This window comes from Oryzias latipes (assembly GCF_053564925.1).
Source record: "Oryzias latipes strain Hd-rR chromosome 1 unlocalized genomic scaffold, Olatipes_Hd-rR_3.1 chr1_Y".
In the NCBI taxonomy this organism is placed as follows: Eukaryota; Metazoa; Chordata; class Actinopteri; order Beloniformes; family Adrianichthyidae; genus Oryzias; species Oryzias latipes.
The window spans coordinates 8694784-8712792 of NW_027616335.1; the positions used below are offsets into that span (position 1 = coordinate 8694784).

At 34.7% G+C, this 18009-nt stretch overlaps 1 protein-coding gene across 3 annotated transcripts in view; it reads right to left on the reverse strand.

Annotated features, from left to right (window-relative positions):
- The window catches only part of LOC101157513 (catenin (cadherin-associated protein), alpha 2), a 284873-nt gene that overhangs the window by 68152 nt on the left and 198712 nt on the right, over positions 1-18009 (reverse strand). For all 3 annotated transcript variants that reach the window (XR_013654431.1, XM_023956970.2, XM_023956972.2), the window contains exon 9: positions 10041-10193. Coding sequence is in view for 2 of the 3 variants with exons in the window: in XM_023956970.2 (XP_023812738.1) it covers positions 10041-10193 (153 nt within the window). In the remaining variant the exon portion in view is untranslated. The remainder of the gene's footprint in view (positions 1-10040; positions 10194-18009) is intronic.

An 18009-nucleotide genomic window follows, 5' to 3' on the forward strand; every position in this document is an offset into this window, starting at 1 on the left:
CCGTGCAAGGGGCCAGTTAGTGCTGTTCAAATGATAAGTGCTCACCCTTTTTTCAACCTAAAAAATCAGAACATAATTCATGTCGACACACCCTGTGTGTGTGGCATTCGTTCAGGACACGTACAGGATCACCTGAACGTCATAGTTGTGTGTAATTTCTATTATCCTTACAAATACTTCACTTTACATTTACCACACACACAACAATCATACGTTCCATTTTCATGGCGTCCCTTCAGGTGGCCACACAACACCTCGAACCTCGACACACCTGCGCTCCCCTTAAGATGTTGCTGCTCCTTTCTCCATGGGTCCGGACAACCCAAACACCCGCAGCACCCGTGCAGGCCAATCTCATCTACGGGTGCATGTGACTAAGGCATTTGTAGTTTTCATCTGGGAAACTTGAAGAAAAACTAAATCTTTGGACTATTTTAGCTTTCATTATGATTTTTCAAATATCCTAAATCTCAAAATATTTTTATCTTTATGTTTTATGTTCTAACATGTTATCTTGTTGGTTGACATCCAGAATTATGCTAATAGGCTGCAAGAAAGTGCACAAAAAGTTATTGCTTTTTTAAACAATGTGTTTTATAAGTATTGCATATTCCTGAGAAAAATAATAATAATAAAAATAGCATTCAACTTCATCAGGATCTCAGCTCATGATGGAACACAGCTCTGCAATAATAACTCCTGTGGCATCATGATTCACATTCTTCTCAACTGGAGCTGAAGTGTTGAATACTACCCCTACCAGGGGGAAGACAACTGGAAATATTTATGCAAAGAAGGGCAGATATAGAAGACATTTCCAAATAAGTGCTTTAGAAAGGTAAAAGTAAATGGCTACCACAGATTCATGAACAGCTACTGTCCATAATCAACAGGATGAAAGATCTTCAATAAATTATTTCTCTTTCATGATGTACCATATTTGTACATTTGTTATTTGCCTCCAAAATAATTTGTAAAAATAAATAAATAGGTAAGAGTAAGCACAAAAACACAAACAAGAAACACATATGATTGTTTCACTGTGTAAAATGTACAACACATAATTATTTTTTTCTTAAACTTTTTTCTGATCTGGACTACTTTTATCCTCTACCATTTAAATGATTTCATGCTTTTTTCATTGTAATGACAAATACAGTTAACACTGTGTTTAGGAGCACAGTATGTTTTGGCCCATCAAAAAAAAAAAAAAAAAAAAAAAAAAAAAGAATGAATCAGAGGGACAAAAAGCTTCAACATCAAAAGTGATCTGACTGAGCCCCCAGTGGGCACAGAACTATATTAGGAATTTCTGCTTGGCTGTATGTCATGTTATTACAGGGGGGTCTTCTTGTTCAAAGCAGAGAGCCATGGATGTTTGGCAAGTCCTATTGCTTCTTTGCTTTTTACTGTTTGACACAGTTAATCTCATGTAATCCACTTAGTGTCGTAAGTGAAAAACAGGATGGAAACACCACTACTCCATGTCATATAACACCTTTACAGGAGCTGTCCCGGCTCGCTGCAGGAATTCTGATGTGTCAGACAAAAGATTACAGTCATGCAATTTACTTAGACTGGGTCTGGAGAAATGTGTCATATAAACACTGGAACCAGAGCCTGGGATGACTTTCTGTAGCATTTAGGAAGAGGTTAAGGGGGAAGACTTGTGTGAATCTATGAAAATGATGTATAACCTCCCAAGTTTAGCAGATAATAAAAGTCAAGGATGTCTTCAGAGTAAATTTTGATTTATGAGTAATATTATTTCCCCCTGTACTGACAATTTCTGACCCCCCCCCCCCCCCCCCCCACACACACACACACAATGACATATTTAACTATCAGGTCCTCCTATTTTCAGTAACATTGGTTTTCTCTGAGAACTTCCCACTATTACCTGATGGAGCTTTGTTAGTTAGGCCTGTAGCAGTATTGATTTGGAAATCCAAATCTCTCCTGTCAACCTCCACTAGTTGCACCATTTTGGTAGAACGGATGTTTTACATTATTTTCAATGTCAATCGGAAGTCAAAGTGAGAAAACTATACATCTATGTGGGATCTTAGGGGTTTAAACCATTATAAATAGTGTTTATTTAATAACACATTAAGCTTGTTTCTGTTTTTTCAGTTTTCTCTCATTTGTTTTCTCCTTTAAACTGGTACTTTCAGTTATACTACTTCTACTTTCTTGTCCATTTTCTCTAGTTTTTGTCTCTCAAAACTAAAATTACAAATCTTTTTCATTTATATTAAAAATATAGAATATTCCCACAGGTATGCATTTTGTCTAAAGGAAACCTTCTAAGTCCATTAGCCATCTTTGTTTAAAAAGTAGGAGGGAAACAAAACTGGCACCATGAAGATAAAGATGTAAAACACAAAACCAAATTTTAAAATGTGTGCAGAGTAGGGATTTACATTTTCATTGCTTTAAAGTCTTGGCAGTGTACTTTTATCAAACCTTTTTTTCTTCTTAGGGCAATGCAGTTTTTCTTTCCCCCGGTGACTTGAAAGTTGGAGTTGTGCGTTTGGTCTCACACTGCACATCTAATACAAATTTTGAAAGTTTGCAAAGTAGCCAAAAAATGCTTTTCGTTCCATTTCAGGACAAATACATGCCATTAGACACTCTAAGCAATACTTCAAAATACGTTTTTTCCTCAGTTTTTTAAAATAAACTATTTATTACATTTAAATTGTGTATCTACCATGCATTCTACAAATGTTCTGTAATGATTTCTGCTGTGCAAACAGAAGCGTTCATGCTGTAGTTCAGCTTTGCAGAATGCAGACTGCACTTTTCTTAACCAAACTTTGTGCAGAAGTTGAGAGTTCACTGATGCTTCAAGCAACAAATGCAAACAAGTGTAAGGCCAGAGTCTCATGAGACTGACAACTTCTGCTCTGCAGAGGACACAGAGAACCAGAAATCCCCTTCTTCTTTTCCTCCTATATAATTTCTCTTTTCGTCCTTCACTCACTATAATCTTTTGGCACAGAAAGGGTTTCTCTTAGAGTTTATTATACTTTGTGACTAAATCAGAGAGTTATTTTAGGTTTCATAACAGAGTTTATACCCTAATTTCATAATTAGTACGAAGACTCTGTGACATTTTGAAAAGAAACTGAATCAGTCCTCCTCCAATTGTCTGCCTAATGTTTTGATGTCCTTTTTTTTAAAGATTCATTCAATTATCGGTCAGCAATTCCCTTAGACAGATACTTATGTTTAAGTTAACTCACATATGCTGCTTCAGATGGATTTTGATAGAGTTTGTGCAAAACTGTTGGTGCATGCATAAATACACTATTATAATACTATATAAATGGACTATTATACACTATTAACATTTTGATGTGAATTGTCAACTCACAAAATGGATATTTTTAATCTCAGGAAAATATAATAATCATAATTTTCCATACGCAATAATGACCAGAGTTTTCCCTCAGTCATTTATTTCACATTTTGTATGAATACGTACATATTTAAGGATCTTACTTTATGTATTTTGTAAGTAATTATATTGATTATTTAACAGCTTTATACAATTTTAAATGTATTTATTTTATCATGATAAAGACCTGATAATCTTTACTAAACTTATATAACTACGGTAATAGAAAATTAAAGATAATTCTCATAGTATGAAAGTCACAAAATGACAAAGTGAAGGTGACAACAGTGGTGAATACGTTTTCTTTGCATGCGTTAGTAATACAATGTATTCCTGTTTTAATTATTAATATCTTGATTTATTAACTATGGCTTTTTTTTGTTGTTATACATTTTTAACACAATGATTTTGATTATTTATTTTCTGCTAGAAATCCACTCAATTATGAATGTTTTGTTAATAATATTTAACATTAAATAATAATCAATATTCTTTAGGTCTTACAAATAAATAACGCATTTCATTTGTTATTAAAAATGTTATAACTTGTTGTTTTATTTATCAAAAAATCTTCAAGTTAGAAGAGCATCTCTGCTTTGTTTATTCCCATTTTTGCACGACCCCATACGATAAGTACATATAACAATATGACCTACTTTTTGTGTTCGGTTCTCCTTCTGTGGATGTGAGCTTACCTCAAAATAACTCAAAAAGAGAGGACATCGCAGAAGGATTATGTTGGGTGTGAAACATCTTTATGTACTTCTGTGGCTATATCCTCCAAAGGCAGATTTCCTTTGAGGCTTATAACTTTGAATGAATGAAAGGATTACTGTTGGCCTGAAGGTGTGGGTCATCACACGTACACCTGCTCAAAGAGTGATCCATGCTTTCCGGGCTTAACTGCCCACTAAAGTGCTTTATCCACTGGCCCCAAGAATTTTTGTTTACTGCTGCAGTTCATCTCATGTCGCTCTGAAGACCACTTCAATCCAGGTGACATTCAGTTTCAGTATTGACAATACATAAAAATGCACATAACATTTCTCTGAATCTGTGCAGGATCAAAGTGAAGCCACCAGCATAAAATTTAAACAACTAGCACACGGATAGAAAGAAACAACCTAGGAAAACAGTTGGTAGAACAACAGCACTCCATTGCATTACTGAAATGAGGCCATATTAAAAGTGTTGTGACTAATTTGTAAACTCATTAGGCAGTGTAGCACTCCTGTGCAATTAGAGGAAAGGGAAAAATGAAAAAAACAAAAAAAGAAATAAAACCACGATAGTTTTTCTCAAGACAATCCAACACAAAACTATCAAAGTCAAATAATGGCATCAGGCTTTACTGGAACACTTTATGAAGCTTTTAAGCAATAGGAGATTCTTTTTTTTAGAAATAGAACAGGATTTTCAATTGAACATATGTAAAATGCAATCAAAGCAAAGCAAAGAAAGATCTCTGACATTATAATATTGACAGATCGTGAAAATTCTTTGCTAAACACATTTCTATTGGAATGACAATAAAAATGAACTTGGAAACTTTGTACATTTGACTGATTAGTCTGCACATACTTGAGTGAACAACAACAACTCAGTGTTATGTAAAGTTCTTGTGTCAATGACAAAGTTATATTTAATTATATTTGATTTTTAATGAGTGTTGATCTGTAAATGGCACTGAATCATTTGAAACAACAGACAGTTTAAGATTTTCCGTCTCTAAGACAAATACGTTTGCTTAAAAGCATTTTTTATAGCCAAGTGTTTGATTGTAATAAGCTAGATCCAAAAACCAAGTTCATTGTAGAAGAAAAAAAAAAGTTTAGATCTGGATAGCTGCTAATGAGTATGTATCAGCATAGCTCCCATTCCTAGGTTATTCCTAGATTATTCATACAGGGTAAATTTGTCTATGGCGCAATCTTCAGAAGAAAATAGATGCCTCAGTATTATTGCAGAAAAAATATTTGTTTTTTAAATACATTTTTCTGGAAATATTTCAGATTTAATTTTATTTATTGCACAGGAAAACATTCTACATACTATTATGGAATTTTTGTGTACTGACACATTTCCTGTTTAAAGACAAACAGAAAATGTTTCAAACACATCTTATGTTCACCATTGATCAGTTGTCAAATGTAGACTTTTGTTCCTGCTGTTCTTTTGAGGCACAAAGATTGCAGAGATTGACGGTAAATGCAGGTTTGCAAAACTTACAGCAAGTTAAAACAGCCTGAGAGAATATACAGACAGATGATGCACTTGTAGCCTAAACATCATGTCAGCCTTAGCCATCATGAAGAAGAAAACTTCCATGCTCTACAGTCAGCCAAGAAAGCATATAAAATGTTTTCTTGTACAATACAAAAAATATTCAATCATAGGTTGATGTAAAACATAAAAAATACAATTTCAGATGAGAGTTACAAGAGCTCTTTTGCTGACCGTGGAAGGTCGGTTTCATTAACTTTCATGGATCCATTACAGGGATTTTGGCCCATTATATACCCAGTTTAATAATTATTGGTATCCTGTTGCTGGTCAATTTGGTGTAATGGACATTATGTGATTAAGAGAGCTGACAAGGTGAACTTCGCTCTTTTGGGAGGTGAATAGAATAGGATAGTAAGGTTTTTCTTTTTTTCTTTAATGGTGCCAAATGGAACAAGAGCAAACGGGAACCAAGCAGATATGTAATATAAAAGCAGATTTTTAACCTGACACTGTCCAACTCTAATTTAATATCTGCCCGACATCACAAAGATGAGTGCAGTGACACCAATCAGTAGCATTGTTCGCTATTTCTAATAAAAAGGACATATAGGACAGAGTAATAATGCATGATGATCATATGAAGAATAATGTAACAAATAAAAACAATGTTTACAATGAATGTATTAAAGTTGATCCCATCATCAACTAACCCATAACATATTAACATATGTTAATATAACATATTATGCTTCTTGTCCCAACATTGTGCAATATTTATGACATAATTGGGCTGTCTAAATCTGGTTGCAATATTCACAAGAAACAAAAGAATTGTGAGAGATAATAATGACTTGTCTTTTTTGTTATATAGTATGATATATAGCTTTATTGGATTTGTCTAAAACAGCCATCAGGTTGCACAAAGGGGAAAGTACGTTTCAGATAATAGAACTCATTTTTTCCAACAGCGTAATTCTTTTAAGACAAATACTTAAAGGAGTTTAGAAAAATACCAACAACAAACAAAGCTTCATTGTTTTTACCACAGAAAATCTGAAAAATGAGACTGACTAAATAAGAAATAAATCAGTTATGAATAGTATAAAAAGAAAGAGAGCATACAACAGGTCTTGTCTTTTAGCCAGGCTGTAAGGAGCAGTCCACTGAGAAAGCATTTGAGTAGAAACACATTTTTGACTTGTCTAGGATAGAGCAGCCTCCAACCTGAGGAAAAGGTGGGGGGTAAACAGCCCCCATGAAGTGTCTTGGCCTTACATCTGCCAATTTACATGTTGAAAATGGAGGTGCGCTTTACCCTACAGTCATTTATGCACGTCTTCCCACCTGCTGAAGTTCATTCTTCACTGCTTCTGAGCAGTTGAAATAGCATACATTAATGCAAGAAGCCAGTGTGCTCCCCTCCCCACACCTGTTGAAGGAACTGTGGGTGTGGGAACTTCTTTGCGTCTTCAACTTCCACCAAAAATAGATGATTTTCAAGGCATTTTTAAATCTACAGAGGTGTTATTAGGATGCAATCTGACTGTACCTGCAAGAGACAGAAGGACAATCCCCTTTGTCTTAAATCCATTTCAATGGGTTTTGTTAGGATTGAGAGTTGAGTTTTACTTCCTGTTGTACATATTTTTTGTACATCTCCTGATTGTATGCTATTACGACACTCATATTGGCCACAATATAATGCAATGTTGCTGACTCGTGTAAAATTTACTATGAGGCTGTTTTATAGTCAAGTCTGCAATCATTATAGTGCATTAGGTCTGGAATGCAGCCTTGCAGGGAGCCACTGTTACAGATGACAAACGAGGATTTGGTGTCACCAACTCTGCTAGTAATTCATCCAGAATTTGACTGCAAATATTCCGAGTACTTCCAGTTTTTCACCAGTGTTTACTATATTCAAACTTCAGAATCCTCACTTTCCAGATTTGAGAGATCCAGGTTTTTCCCAGTAATAAAAAATTAAATGGAAAGGGTGACTGTACCACACCCCCCTCTGTCTAGTTGTGGTCCTCTTGCAAAAGCATACTGAGTGGGTGACAACTAGCACGCCCCCTTGTCTCAGTTTATGGTATTTAGTCTGCAGGGGGCGTGGTAGGTGGGATGCTTTCAGCAGCGTGTTGTGGGTCTGGCTGGCCACGCCCACAACACACAGCTGATGGTGACACATTACAATCGGTGCATATTAATCTATGAAAAAATGATGGCAAGCAGTCAAAACATGTCAAAATAAAGACAATCTTTGACCTTCATTTGTCTGACAACTGAAAAACACCTATTTGTGAAAGAAAACAGTACTTGATCTCTCTACTAAATGAGACAACAGTCCTGTTGACAGTCAACAGTAAAACTTTTGTATTCACTTCACATTTAGAAGTAAACCATCTTAGCAAAAGATATACAATAAATATGTTACAGAGCCTTCTTGCTGCAATCACTACACTACCATGCAGCCTGTATTGCACAATATATTTGTCCAATTACTATAAGTGCTGTCCTAACTGTGTATATCTAGGGGGATATCAAAACAAATAAGCATTATGTGAGAGTTCCAGATTTTTAACAAAGCCTTAGTAGTAAATATTACATGAAGGAGGCCTTAGATTTTTAAGATTATAACTAGAAATGTGTAAGATAATTTTGTACTATATAAGAAGGCACTTAGAGGACACATATCACTGCCCAACACTTATGAGACCAATCATCTGCAAATTTAATATACAATGTCAACCCGACCAATCACAATGCACTGGCTCAACACCCTAAAAGCCGAATAAAACGATAATATTCCTATGTAATGAAAAAGAATCAAACAGAATCGGAAAAGAGGTGTTGCTTTGAAGAAACTATTACAAATAGTTACGCAGTGGCAAGACCACTCAACTGGCGTACTTGCATCGAGTCAGGTCTGTAAAGACAATAAGCAAATGGTCACATAACTGATTTCCTTCTTTTTTTTTTAGGAGGGTGGATTGCAAGATCAGAATGCATAATGTGTCCTTGAGCTTAACAAACAACACTTTAACATTTCTGGTTGCAAAGGACCAATTTAAAGAGTTGCGTCCGTCTCATCAGCAAACAGCTAGGTGAGGCCGAAAGAGCACACAAATCACTCAAATGATCATGGAATGTCAAAGGAAGCAAGAGCGTTGGGTTAAGTGACGGCCTCTTTAGAGTGTTCCACATTATCAATTCTGAAGGTTTCCTCCAATTGACCACATGATCCAAAGGCTACTACCGCTAAAAGGCACAGAAATTTACTTGCAGGTGTTGCTGTGATAAAAAAGGTACGTTAAAAAATAAATAATAATATGGATACATCTGCATAACACATTACATTTATATATACTTATATATAACGATGATGTGCAACATCCATATTATTAGAAATTACAGTCAATTCCACTATGATGCTGATAACTTATTTCAGCTCTACTATAGATGCTTGTGTGACACCTTATATTTTGACTTCCTTCCGAAGCACAAAAATCCTTTAGAAAATATACCAGCCCTGCCGTGGATGTTAAAAAATGTGATGTTTTCTGGGAATAAAGAAAAAGGAATAAAAAATGGTTCCACTTTTTCCTTCATTTTAATGGAAATTCTCTAATATATCATGACTGGGCTTTAAATATGTCTCTTTGTGCACTCCTACAAATGCACTCCTGAAATAAGCATCAGTGCATATTACAGTTTATTTTATTTCATTCAAGTAGGACTTTTTTGTACTCTTAAACGGCTTTAAAGCCAAACAAAAACAAAGGACTTTTATGTCTTTACCTAAACATCTTGTTAAATATCCAAAGTTTTGGATGAACTATTAATCACAGGGGTGAAAGGACAAACCACTCCTCTGAGGGTCGGGGGTGCAGACAGGCAACACAACGGAGACAATATTGCTAGACAGACTCGCAACACGAGGGAGATGCACCGATGTAACAATTCTGTTCAGATTTTTCCCTTTTTCAAGTTTATTTTAAAACTATTTCATAAATTAGGTATTAAAAAAAAAAAAAAGTGGTGCATTTTTTTCCCACAGCATTAATGTTTATGCATTAAGCAGTGCCTGCATTGAATGCATTAGAATATGGATCATTGTCAAATGTTTTTGGTGTAATTTAAGACCTATTCAGACTTTTGCCCTAAAACTTTACCATTACCTTTACATTTCATTATGACAGGTGTCTCTATGCCAAGCCGTCTTTTGCATGGTAGAGCTGATGTGCTTGTCTTAAGCTGCAACACACATTACCTAGCAAACTATCTGTCAAAAGAACATTCACATAGCTGTAAAGATTCAAGTTTGTTCAAAATATATGTGAAGATTTGAAAAAACAAACATTTTTTTTAGTTTGATCTGTCTGAAGTGTTAGTGTGATCCACAACTAACCTCTACCAGCTTGTTGGCGTGCTCGCGGAACACCTGGGCATACTCCTTGACTTCCTTCTCATTTCCACTCTTTGCTGCTTCAATCAGCACCAAGAGGGGGACGTTGGTTTCAAGGAAGGAGTCCGAGATGTGGTCCATTACAGCCTTCCTTAGCTACAATTCGGAGGGACAGACAAAGGAAAAAGATCATATTAATCCAGACAATAACTTCACTGAAATACATTTGGCAATGATTACATCTCACTAAGCACTTTAATAAATGTAGTATAGTGATACAATAGGGCAGATGGAAAAAAGAAGGGCTATACAGACAGAAAAAGAGCGAAGAAAAGATCTGTCAGTGGTCAGGGGTATAATTTGATTGTAAGGTGCAATTTTTTCCCCCCACAATGGCTTTTAAAGGAGCCCACAACATGACTTGCATCGCTGTTTGTGACATGTTTTAAAACCAAAATGGCAGGAGACGGGTTGTTTTATTTAAAAATGGAAGTGTATCTTGATCTTAGTCACTGTGACATCTGATGTGATGCAAGTGGATGCCATACAGAAATCACTGTAGAAGTCTTCTTTATTTTACATAAGAAGAGAGAGATTCCATTAAACCAGCACTAACACAGAAAGAAATGGAGATCTAAAAATATCCCCATTAATTTTTTTTGGCTTTAACACATAGACACAAGCAAATTTTATTTAACATAAACCACAATAAATGTAACTTAAATCTATAGTATTAATTTTAGCATTTATCTGCAAACAATCCTGCAGCTAAAATGTTAAGGTTACACGTGGCTAAAAGGTCATAGTTAGAATCTAAAAAAAGTTAACATTGTGAAAAAAAAGACCGATTTTATAGAAAAATGTTAGAATAAACAGGTTTTCCAAAGTTGGGGCTCTCAACAGCAAAAATGGAACATGTAAGGGATTGTGTTGTTGTACGATGGAAGCCCATGCTATGACTGCATTCAGCTCAATTGCATTGTCGGATATGGCAACTGCACATCTAAGAGCCCCCTTAGTTTATTATGGGACTCTGACAGATGGGTTGGATGCTCAATCAATCATATGGATGACCATGACAATACAAAATGTACTTAAACACTGTAAAAACTGCAGTGTTTATTTCTGATATGACATAGGAATAGCCAAACAACTGACTAAATGTAGAAAATATGGGGAAAAACTATGAATTAAAGGGATAAAATAAGGAAAACATAAATCTAAAAACGAAAGTGCATGAGCAGTTGCTGAATGCTGTTGTTGAGCCTTGTTAATGAGCAATTATTAATTAAAAGCAGACATAGGTACATATGCATAACATGGATATAAAAGCAAAAGGAGCCTTGGGATATTCATGAATACCAAACTGTGAGACAGAATGCGATGGAGAATTTGAGTGGAGCAATGATGCAGACGAGTAATTTCCCAAGTTGTGCTCTCTCCTGCACCATCAGCATTCTAATGCCCACACAGCTCCCACAAAAAAATCTATCTTCAATATTTCAGCTCGTACCTCGCTCCACGCTCCAATTGCCCTGTCTTTGCCTGAAAACTCCCTCTCTTTCACTAAAACTTAAAGAAAACGGGAATTCTCATGGATGGCACAAGCTCTGCTCATTACATGTTAGTGGGTATGTTTGCCTCCAGAGTGGAGCAATGCCACACTGGCTCAAGTTCTGAAAGCTAAATGTTTCTACTTCACATATAAATATTTCAAGCTTGTTGAGGAATGTGCTGGGTGCTGGCAATGTAGTTTCCTTCATGGTCGTCGTACATTGTTATTGAACACTAAAAGCTTAAAGGAGAAATGCCACCAATGGAAATCTACCGGTGGCCAAAGCCGGTGTCATGACAGAAATGTTAAAAAATACAATTTATAGTTGATTAAAGGCCAACATAACATAAAAATGCTGGATTGAATTTACTTCTCTGGTGAGACTGCATATTGTAGTAAATTCCCAACATAAAAATAATCCCACAAATAATATTAAAGCCTTATTCCATTTCAGAAAACTATTGGGACATTTTATTATTTTGTCAATAGTCGAGAGCAGGCACTTTGACAGTTCTGACAGTGTGCAGAGAAAAAGAAAGACATGCTTCTTAAAACGTCAAATCCCATTTTTTCTTCAAAGGGAATCAGCTGAGTGACAGCTATCCAATTGTTTCTAATAACTTTGCTTTCTTTTGTTGCTGACAAACCACACAGTGCTCAACATTTCTGAGTTATTATCTGATTAACAATGAAACGATACAACTAAAGTGTTAAAACTGTTCCATGACACTTCAAACACCACAGAGTCAGAAAATGGGGGAGAAATAGAAATGGGTACCTAATAAAGGTTAATTAACCACTATGGATGAAGATGCTCAAATTTTTAAACATCAGTGTAAAATCTAGAGTTTTAGATAACATAATGACCTAGATTTAGTAAGTGAATGGCTAAAATGCCAGTTTTAAGCATTCCAGGTCTTTATATGCATCATGAGACATGACATGTAAAGATGAAACATAATTCTAAACATTTGAGAGAAGGGTGTGGCGCAACAACAAAAAAAGCCCATAAAATTGGGATTAAATCCTGCAAATAATAATTTGTTGGCTTCACTGGGCAGTCTGCAAGCTAAAGACCAGAGCTAAAGGCTAGAGTGCCTAAATCTCAGAACTCCATTAAGTCCTGGTCTAAAAGAATAAAGCTATTGAAATAATTAAGTTAATTTATTCTAAATTTAGCAGCAAGAAATATTAAAACATTTCTAAAAAACAAACAAACTAGTAAATAAAGATTAAAATAAGGAAAAGGGAAATTCTGATTTCCATTCATCCATATTACAAATATTTGGGGTCACAAGGCTACTGAAGCCTGTCCGGGCAATTGTTGGGCAGACGAGGGGCACACCCTGGACAGGTTGCCAGTCTGTCACAAGAAGTCTGACTTATGCATGTTAAATAAACAAAATACTGGCAGATACATACTAATTGTTTAGAGTAACATTTGTTTTAAGGAAAAACAACGTATTTCTTAGTAGTTTTTGTCTAAACATAATTGTTTTTCTTAATAAATGGGGGGAAAAAAAAGTAAAAATCATCTTTTTCTTTACATTTTGCACCTTTCAAAGTTGTTTATTTTAAAGTAAGATAAAGGAAAACCTCCAGACTTAAAATAATTGCATATTCCAATAAAGTTTGGTGGTACATTTTCACTTATAGGCAGATTGTAATAGTGACTGGAGGGCCACTGGTAGTTATAACCCTTTAGTTAACGAATATATACAAGTTCCTTACAATACGCAAGGAACTTACGTCTACTTGTAACTGTTCTTTTCAGGGATTTTTCAATTTCAAAGATTCTCTTTTTTTCCTTATAACAAAATGCTGACAGTTACACTTGTTTAATTCACAATGTAGATGGTCTCTGTGATCTTGAAGAGTAGGAGCTGCATTTACAATACACATAAAATAATACTTTAGGATTCTGCTGCAACAAAGGAAAATTGTTGAGTTAGATATTAGCAAAGATCTGGGTCGGTCTTTTTATGAATCAAAACAAAAACAAACAAAACAGAATGGAAAAAAATTGAGCACTTGTTACAGTTCAGCAGAGCTTTTCCGCATGCCAAATAAGGATCGGAATTCAAAGCGAAGAACTAACAGTGGGTGTCTAAAGAGTTTAAAGTTAGGCTTTAGTTTCCGCTGTTTCCTTTGTGATTCAGAGCACTTTTTGCTGGGTACTAGGGGGGTCAGCACAGAAGAGATTGTGAATAAAGTGTCATGGGTCAAAAAGCAATCATGGTATAAATGGCTGGAATCATGTCTGAAAGGAAATGGAGCACATTCACTAAACACTAAGCAAAACCTCTTATATATGAAATCCATCAGAAAACATGGGATAAAAGGTGGAAAATTAAAAAGGAAAAAAAAAAATAGAGAAAAAACATTTCCAAATGAGTCACTATGAGATGTTGCATTAGAAGCTTAAATGGGTGTTAAATAAATGCTGCTATTAAATTCAGCAAGTTGTGTTGATAATTTTAACTGACAAATCCAACAAAGTACAAGATGTAAGAACCATTTTTTATTAATGCCAGTAATCTAACAAAGTTTTGATGATAAATAATCAAAAATAAGGCAAAGAACTCGAAGATGAATCATGACTTGTATTTGCTTGTGTTTTATTATTTAAATCTATATTTATAAAACAGCATAATTAAAACACTCCAATGGAGGTAGCTGAGTCTGTTGAAATATTAATATATATTCTTTATTTCATGAACATTTCTTGGAATTTGGAGAAATTGTATTTGATTCTCTCCGATAGTTTAATGTATGTTGTGTGTTAGTAGGGATGAATAGTTTGCTTTGGTTCCTGGTTAGTTTTTATAGCAAGTGGAGTTTGAATAATTGAGAATGCACAATCCACATTAGTGACATACCACCCTCTTTCAAATGCTGAAAAAAAACAACAAGAATAGGAGTTGGTACAGAGTGTGCTACATGTGCATGTGTATTCACTGTGTTGTATGTTGATTTCCAGAAGCAAAAACCTGATGTGATGAAAGATGATCAGTTTGTGGACAAAACGTTTGGAGCCACTACAGTAGAAAAGTTGGTATTATGTACTATTAAAACAATTTCCAAGCATTAGACTTTGGATTACTGAAGTATTTACTGATATTAGAAAAATAGATTGGGCATATTTGTGCTCTTGAAATTTAATTCCTGGTTGAGGTGAAAAACTGGCTTTAAAATAGATACGTTGTCAAAAATTCTTAGTTTTTATGACTAATTTAGAAGTTTTCTTTTGGTTGTTTTTTTTCAAAGGTGCATCAACATTGCAGAACAATTCAAAGTTACTGATAGGTAACATTTCTTATGATATGGGCATGTGATGCAACAGTTTTCTGCAAAACAGAACTACCAAACGACATCTTCTTTAGACTTAGATGGCTTCAATCAAAGTGACAGGATTGTGTTATGATGAAGCTTCTGATCTGACAGTCACTTAAGACACCAAAACATATGATCTGAGGGAAAAAAAAGGAACTTTTCCGTGTGTCCATTGCATCTGTTTTTTCCTTTAAAATTAAAATAATCACTAGAAAGAGAGAACTCTATTAATACACTAATATACTTTAAGGGCCAGAGACAGTGGCCTTCTGTTTCATATGAACTACATTGAATATCCTCAGCTCATGTGTTGGAAAAAATAAAAACATACCAATACGTATTCCTTTAATCATGTCATACTAGTGTTGCTGCTCAACCAAAGAAGTCTGTGCTTGATGATTTATAACATTCTGTAAATCTCCATTTTCTATGGGGGCTGGGGAGGGGGGTGTAAGTGCGATAGCTACTCACATAATAATTCTTAGCTTTCAAACATTCTGGGGGAAAAAAAACACCACAAGTAATTTGGAATCGCTTCTCTGAACAACGAGTTACAGCTGACTTGATTTGCAGCAGATGTTCAAAAGCCTCAACAATTAAAAACAGCTGTACTAATCAACAAACTAATGACAAAAATGGAAATGATTTGAATATCCTAAAGCATAATGAAGAGAAAAAAAAATACACATGAGGCAGAGCGTTTCAGGCAGTTTTCCTATAGGGGTTGTTGGAATCAACCATAAGTCAAACATGGCCCAAAGAGGTGGCTTGACAGTTTCATTCATTACAGACAAGGAGATGAGGCGGTTCAGCACTTGTCTCATTTCCAACCATTGTGCGAGTTTTTTTTTTTAAGTTTTGCAAAATGAGAAAAAGTATTTAACTTAATTTTTGTAATAACATTCCGCTTATCCAAAAGCAAGTTTTCTCTTGTTTTCTCTTGTGTAAAGACATTCATTTAAAAAATATGTGCAACATTTCTAGGACACTTGTCCTTTGTCTGCAGTCATGGTACAAAGCATTTAGTCATTCATCTTGTAAATACTTTGTCATGTTCATTGTTGCAGAGGCTGAAGCGTTTCCAAGGTGCCAATAGGTAAAATGCAGAACCTTTGTAGAATTAATAATGAGGGAAGAAAAGAAAAACTATAAGCCAGCACTATTTATTTCTCACTTGAAAACAGATAGAAAAATGAAGTAAAAATGGTCTGGTTTATGGGTTGAAACATTTTACGTAGATTTACACACAAGAGTTTATGGGTAGTCTAAACCAGGGGTCCCCAAACACCAGGCCGTGGACTGATACCGGTCTGTGGATCAATTGGTACTGGGCCATGGAAAAAAGAATTAATAATGGCTGTTTTTTTCTTTTGAGTATTGACATTTTTTTATTTTGAAAAAAAAAAAAAAAATGGATTCTCTCAACTATACCTTTGATCACTTGAGCTGTACAGTTTGGTCAGGGGAGCAAAATGACGACGTTTGAATGATGTTTTATCTGGAAAAATCTTAGTTTTGAAAATCGAAAGGATTCTCTCGGTTACATTTCAGTCATTTAAGCGCTAAAAGTAGTCAGGCGACATGCAAAACAAGACAATTTGTGTGTGGAACGTTTCTTTGCCACTGGATAAGGGACAAGTGCAGAGACAGAAGAACAGATGGAAGAACTTCAAGACCAAAAAAATAAAAAATAAAACAGTAGGCTACCAGGGGTCCTACAGAAAATATGGATTTATCGCAACATGTGATGCCCACACACTGAGCCTTTTTGCATAGTACTCATAACAATAATTGGCAGAATATATTACCAGAGATTAATGTTCCACTGGTGTCATTACCTGTTGTTATTTTTAATAATCATAAATTTGTTTTTGGTCTTCCAGTTTACTGTTTGTTTGGGAACAACTGGTCTAAACGATTTATTATTTCGCTTGTATAAGTATAAAAATTTCGCCGGATCTGTGTACAAAAATGCATTTTTATCTTATATCATATCAAAAAAAGGCAAAACCCTTAGAGCCCATTTGAATTGCTGCCAATTCTTCTTAGACAAACTGCAGCTGCAGAATAATGTCAATGTATTTAAATAAGATCCAGCAAACTAAATATGTTTGTGTGATAAAGAAAAATAAAAGGGGATCACAGAAGTTGTAAACTGAAATACGGTAAATAAAAACTAGAAAATGTGCACAGTCATGTGCCCAGCAGGCCTGACACATTGCTGTTGAAATACAAACATGAGTTGGGCCCAGCTCAAATTGCTTTGCCAAGGGTTTATTTCTTTGTCTTACAAAAAAATGTTCCTCTATCAGTTGAGAAAGTGTACAGTTTGGACCAAGTCATTTTTCAAAAATATCAAAAGCATGACCTGATATAACCATACCACTTTTCCTTTTAGATTAAGTAAGATAGTATTTAATGTGTAAGCATTAACCTAATAATATATTTATATTAAACATGATGCAGAAAAAGTGTGTAAATGCAAATTTAAAGATAGTAGCAATTTTAGAAAATAAAACTCTTGAACAGCTTAAGCATCCCAATATACTAAGGATTGTAATTTAGAAACTTGCAGAGGGATTTTGCTTAAAGAGTAAAATAACTAAACCTTTATAATACATTGTTAATTATCTGTAACTTGTAAACTTTCTAAGTTTTTTTTTAATTCTCAAATTAAATATAAGACACTAAATATATTGTAATATTTGGAGAAAATAAATATATTTCATGGTCATAGATATGCAATGTTAAAAGCAAAATAATTCATCAGTGTAAGGACATATGTAGGACATGTGTGGATAAACATATTAACTATATATGTTATATAGAATGAATAAAGAAAACAAAGAATATTTAATATTCTTCGGGAGTCTATGGAATTTAAGGAGTGTATCATTTACTTTTCCTCTTGTATAAGATTTCTGAGCGTGTGACAAGCGACTTCCTGGTAAAATAAAGGTGAATGGATTCTTGTGTGGTCTATATTGGTCATAAAAATACAACACAACTTTCACACAATTTACTAAAAGTAGTTCAAAATTTAAAAAATGTCATTTATACATTTTGATCTAAATCGTGACTTTT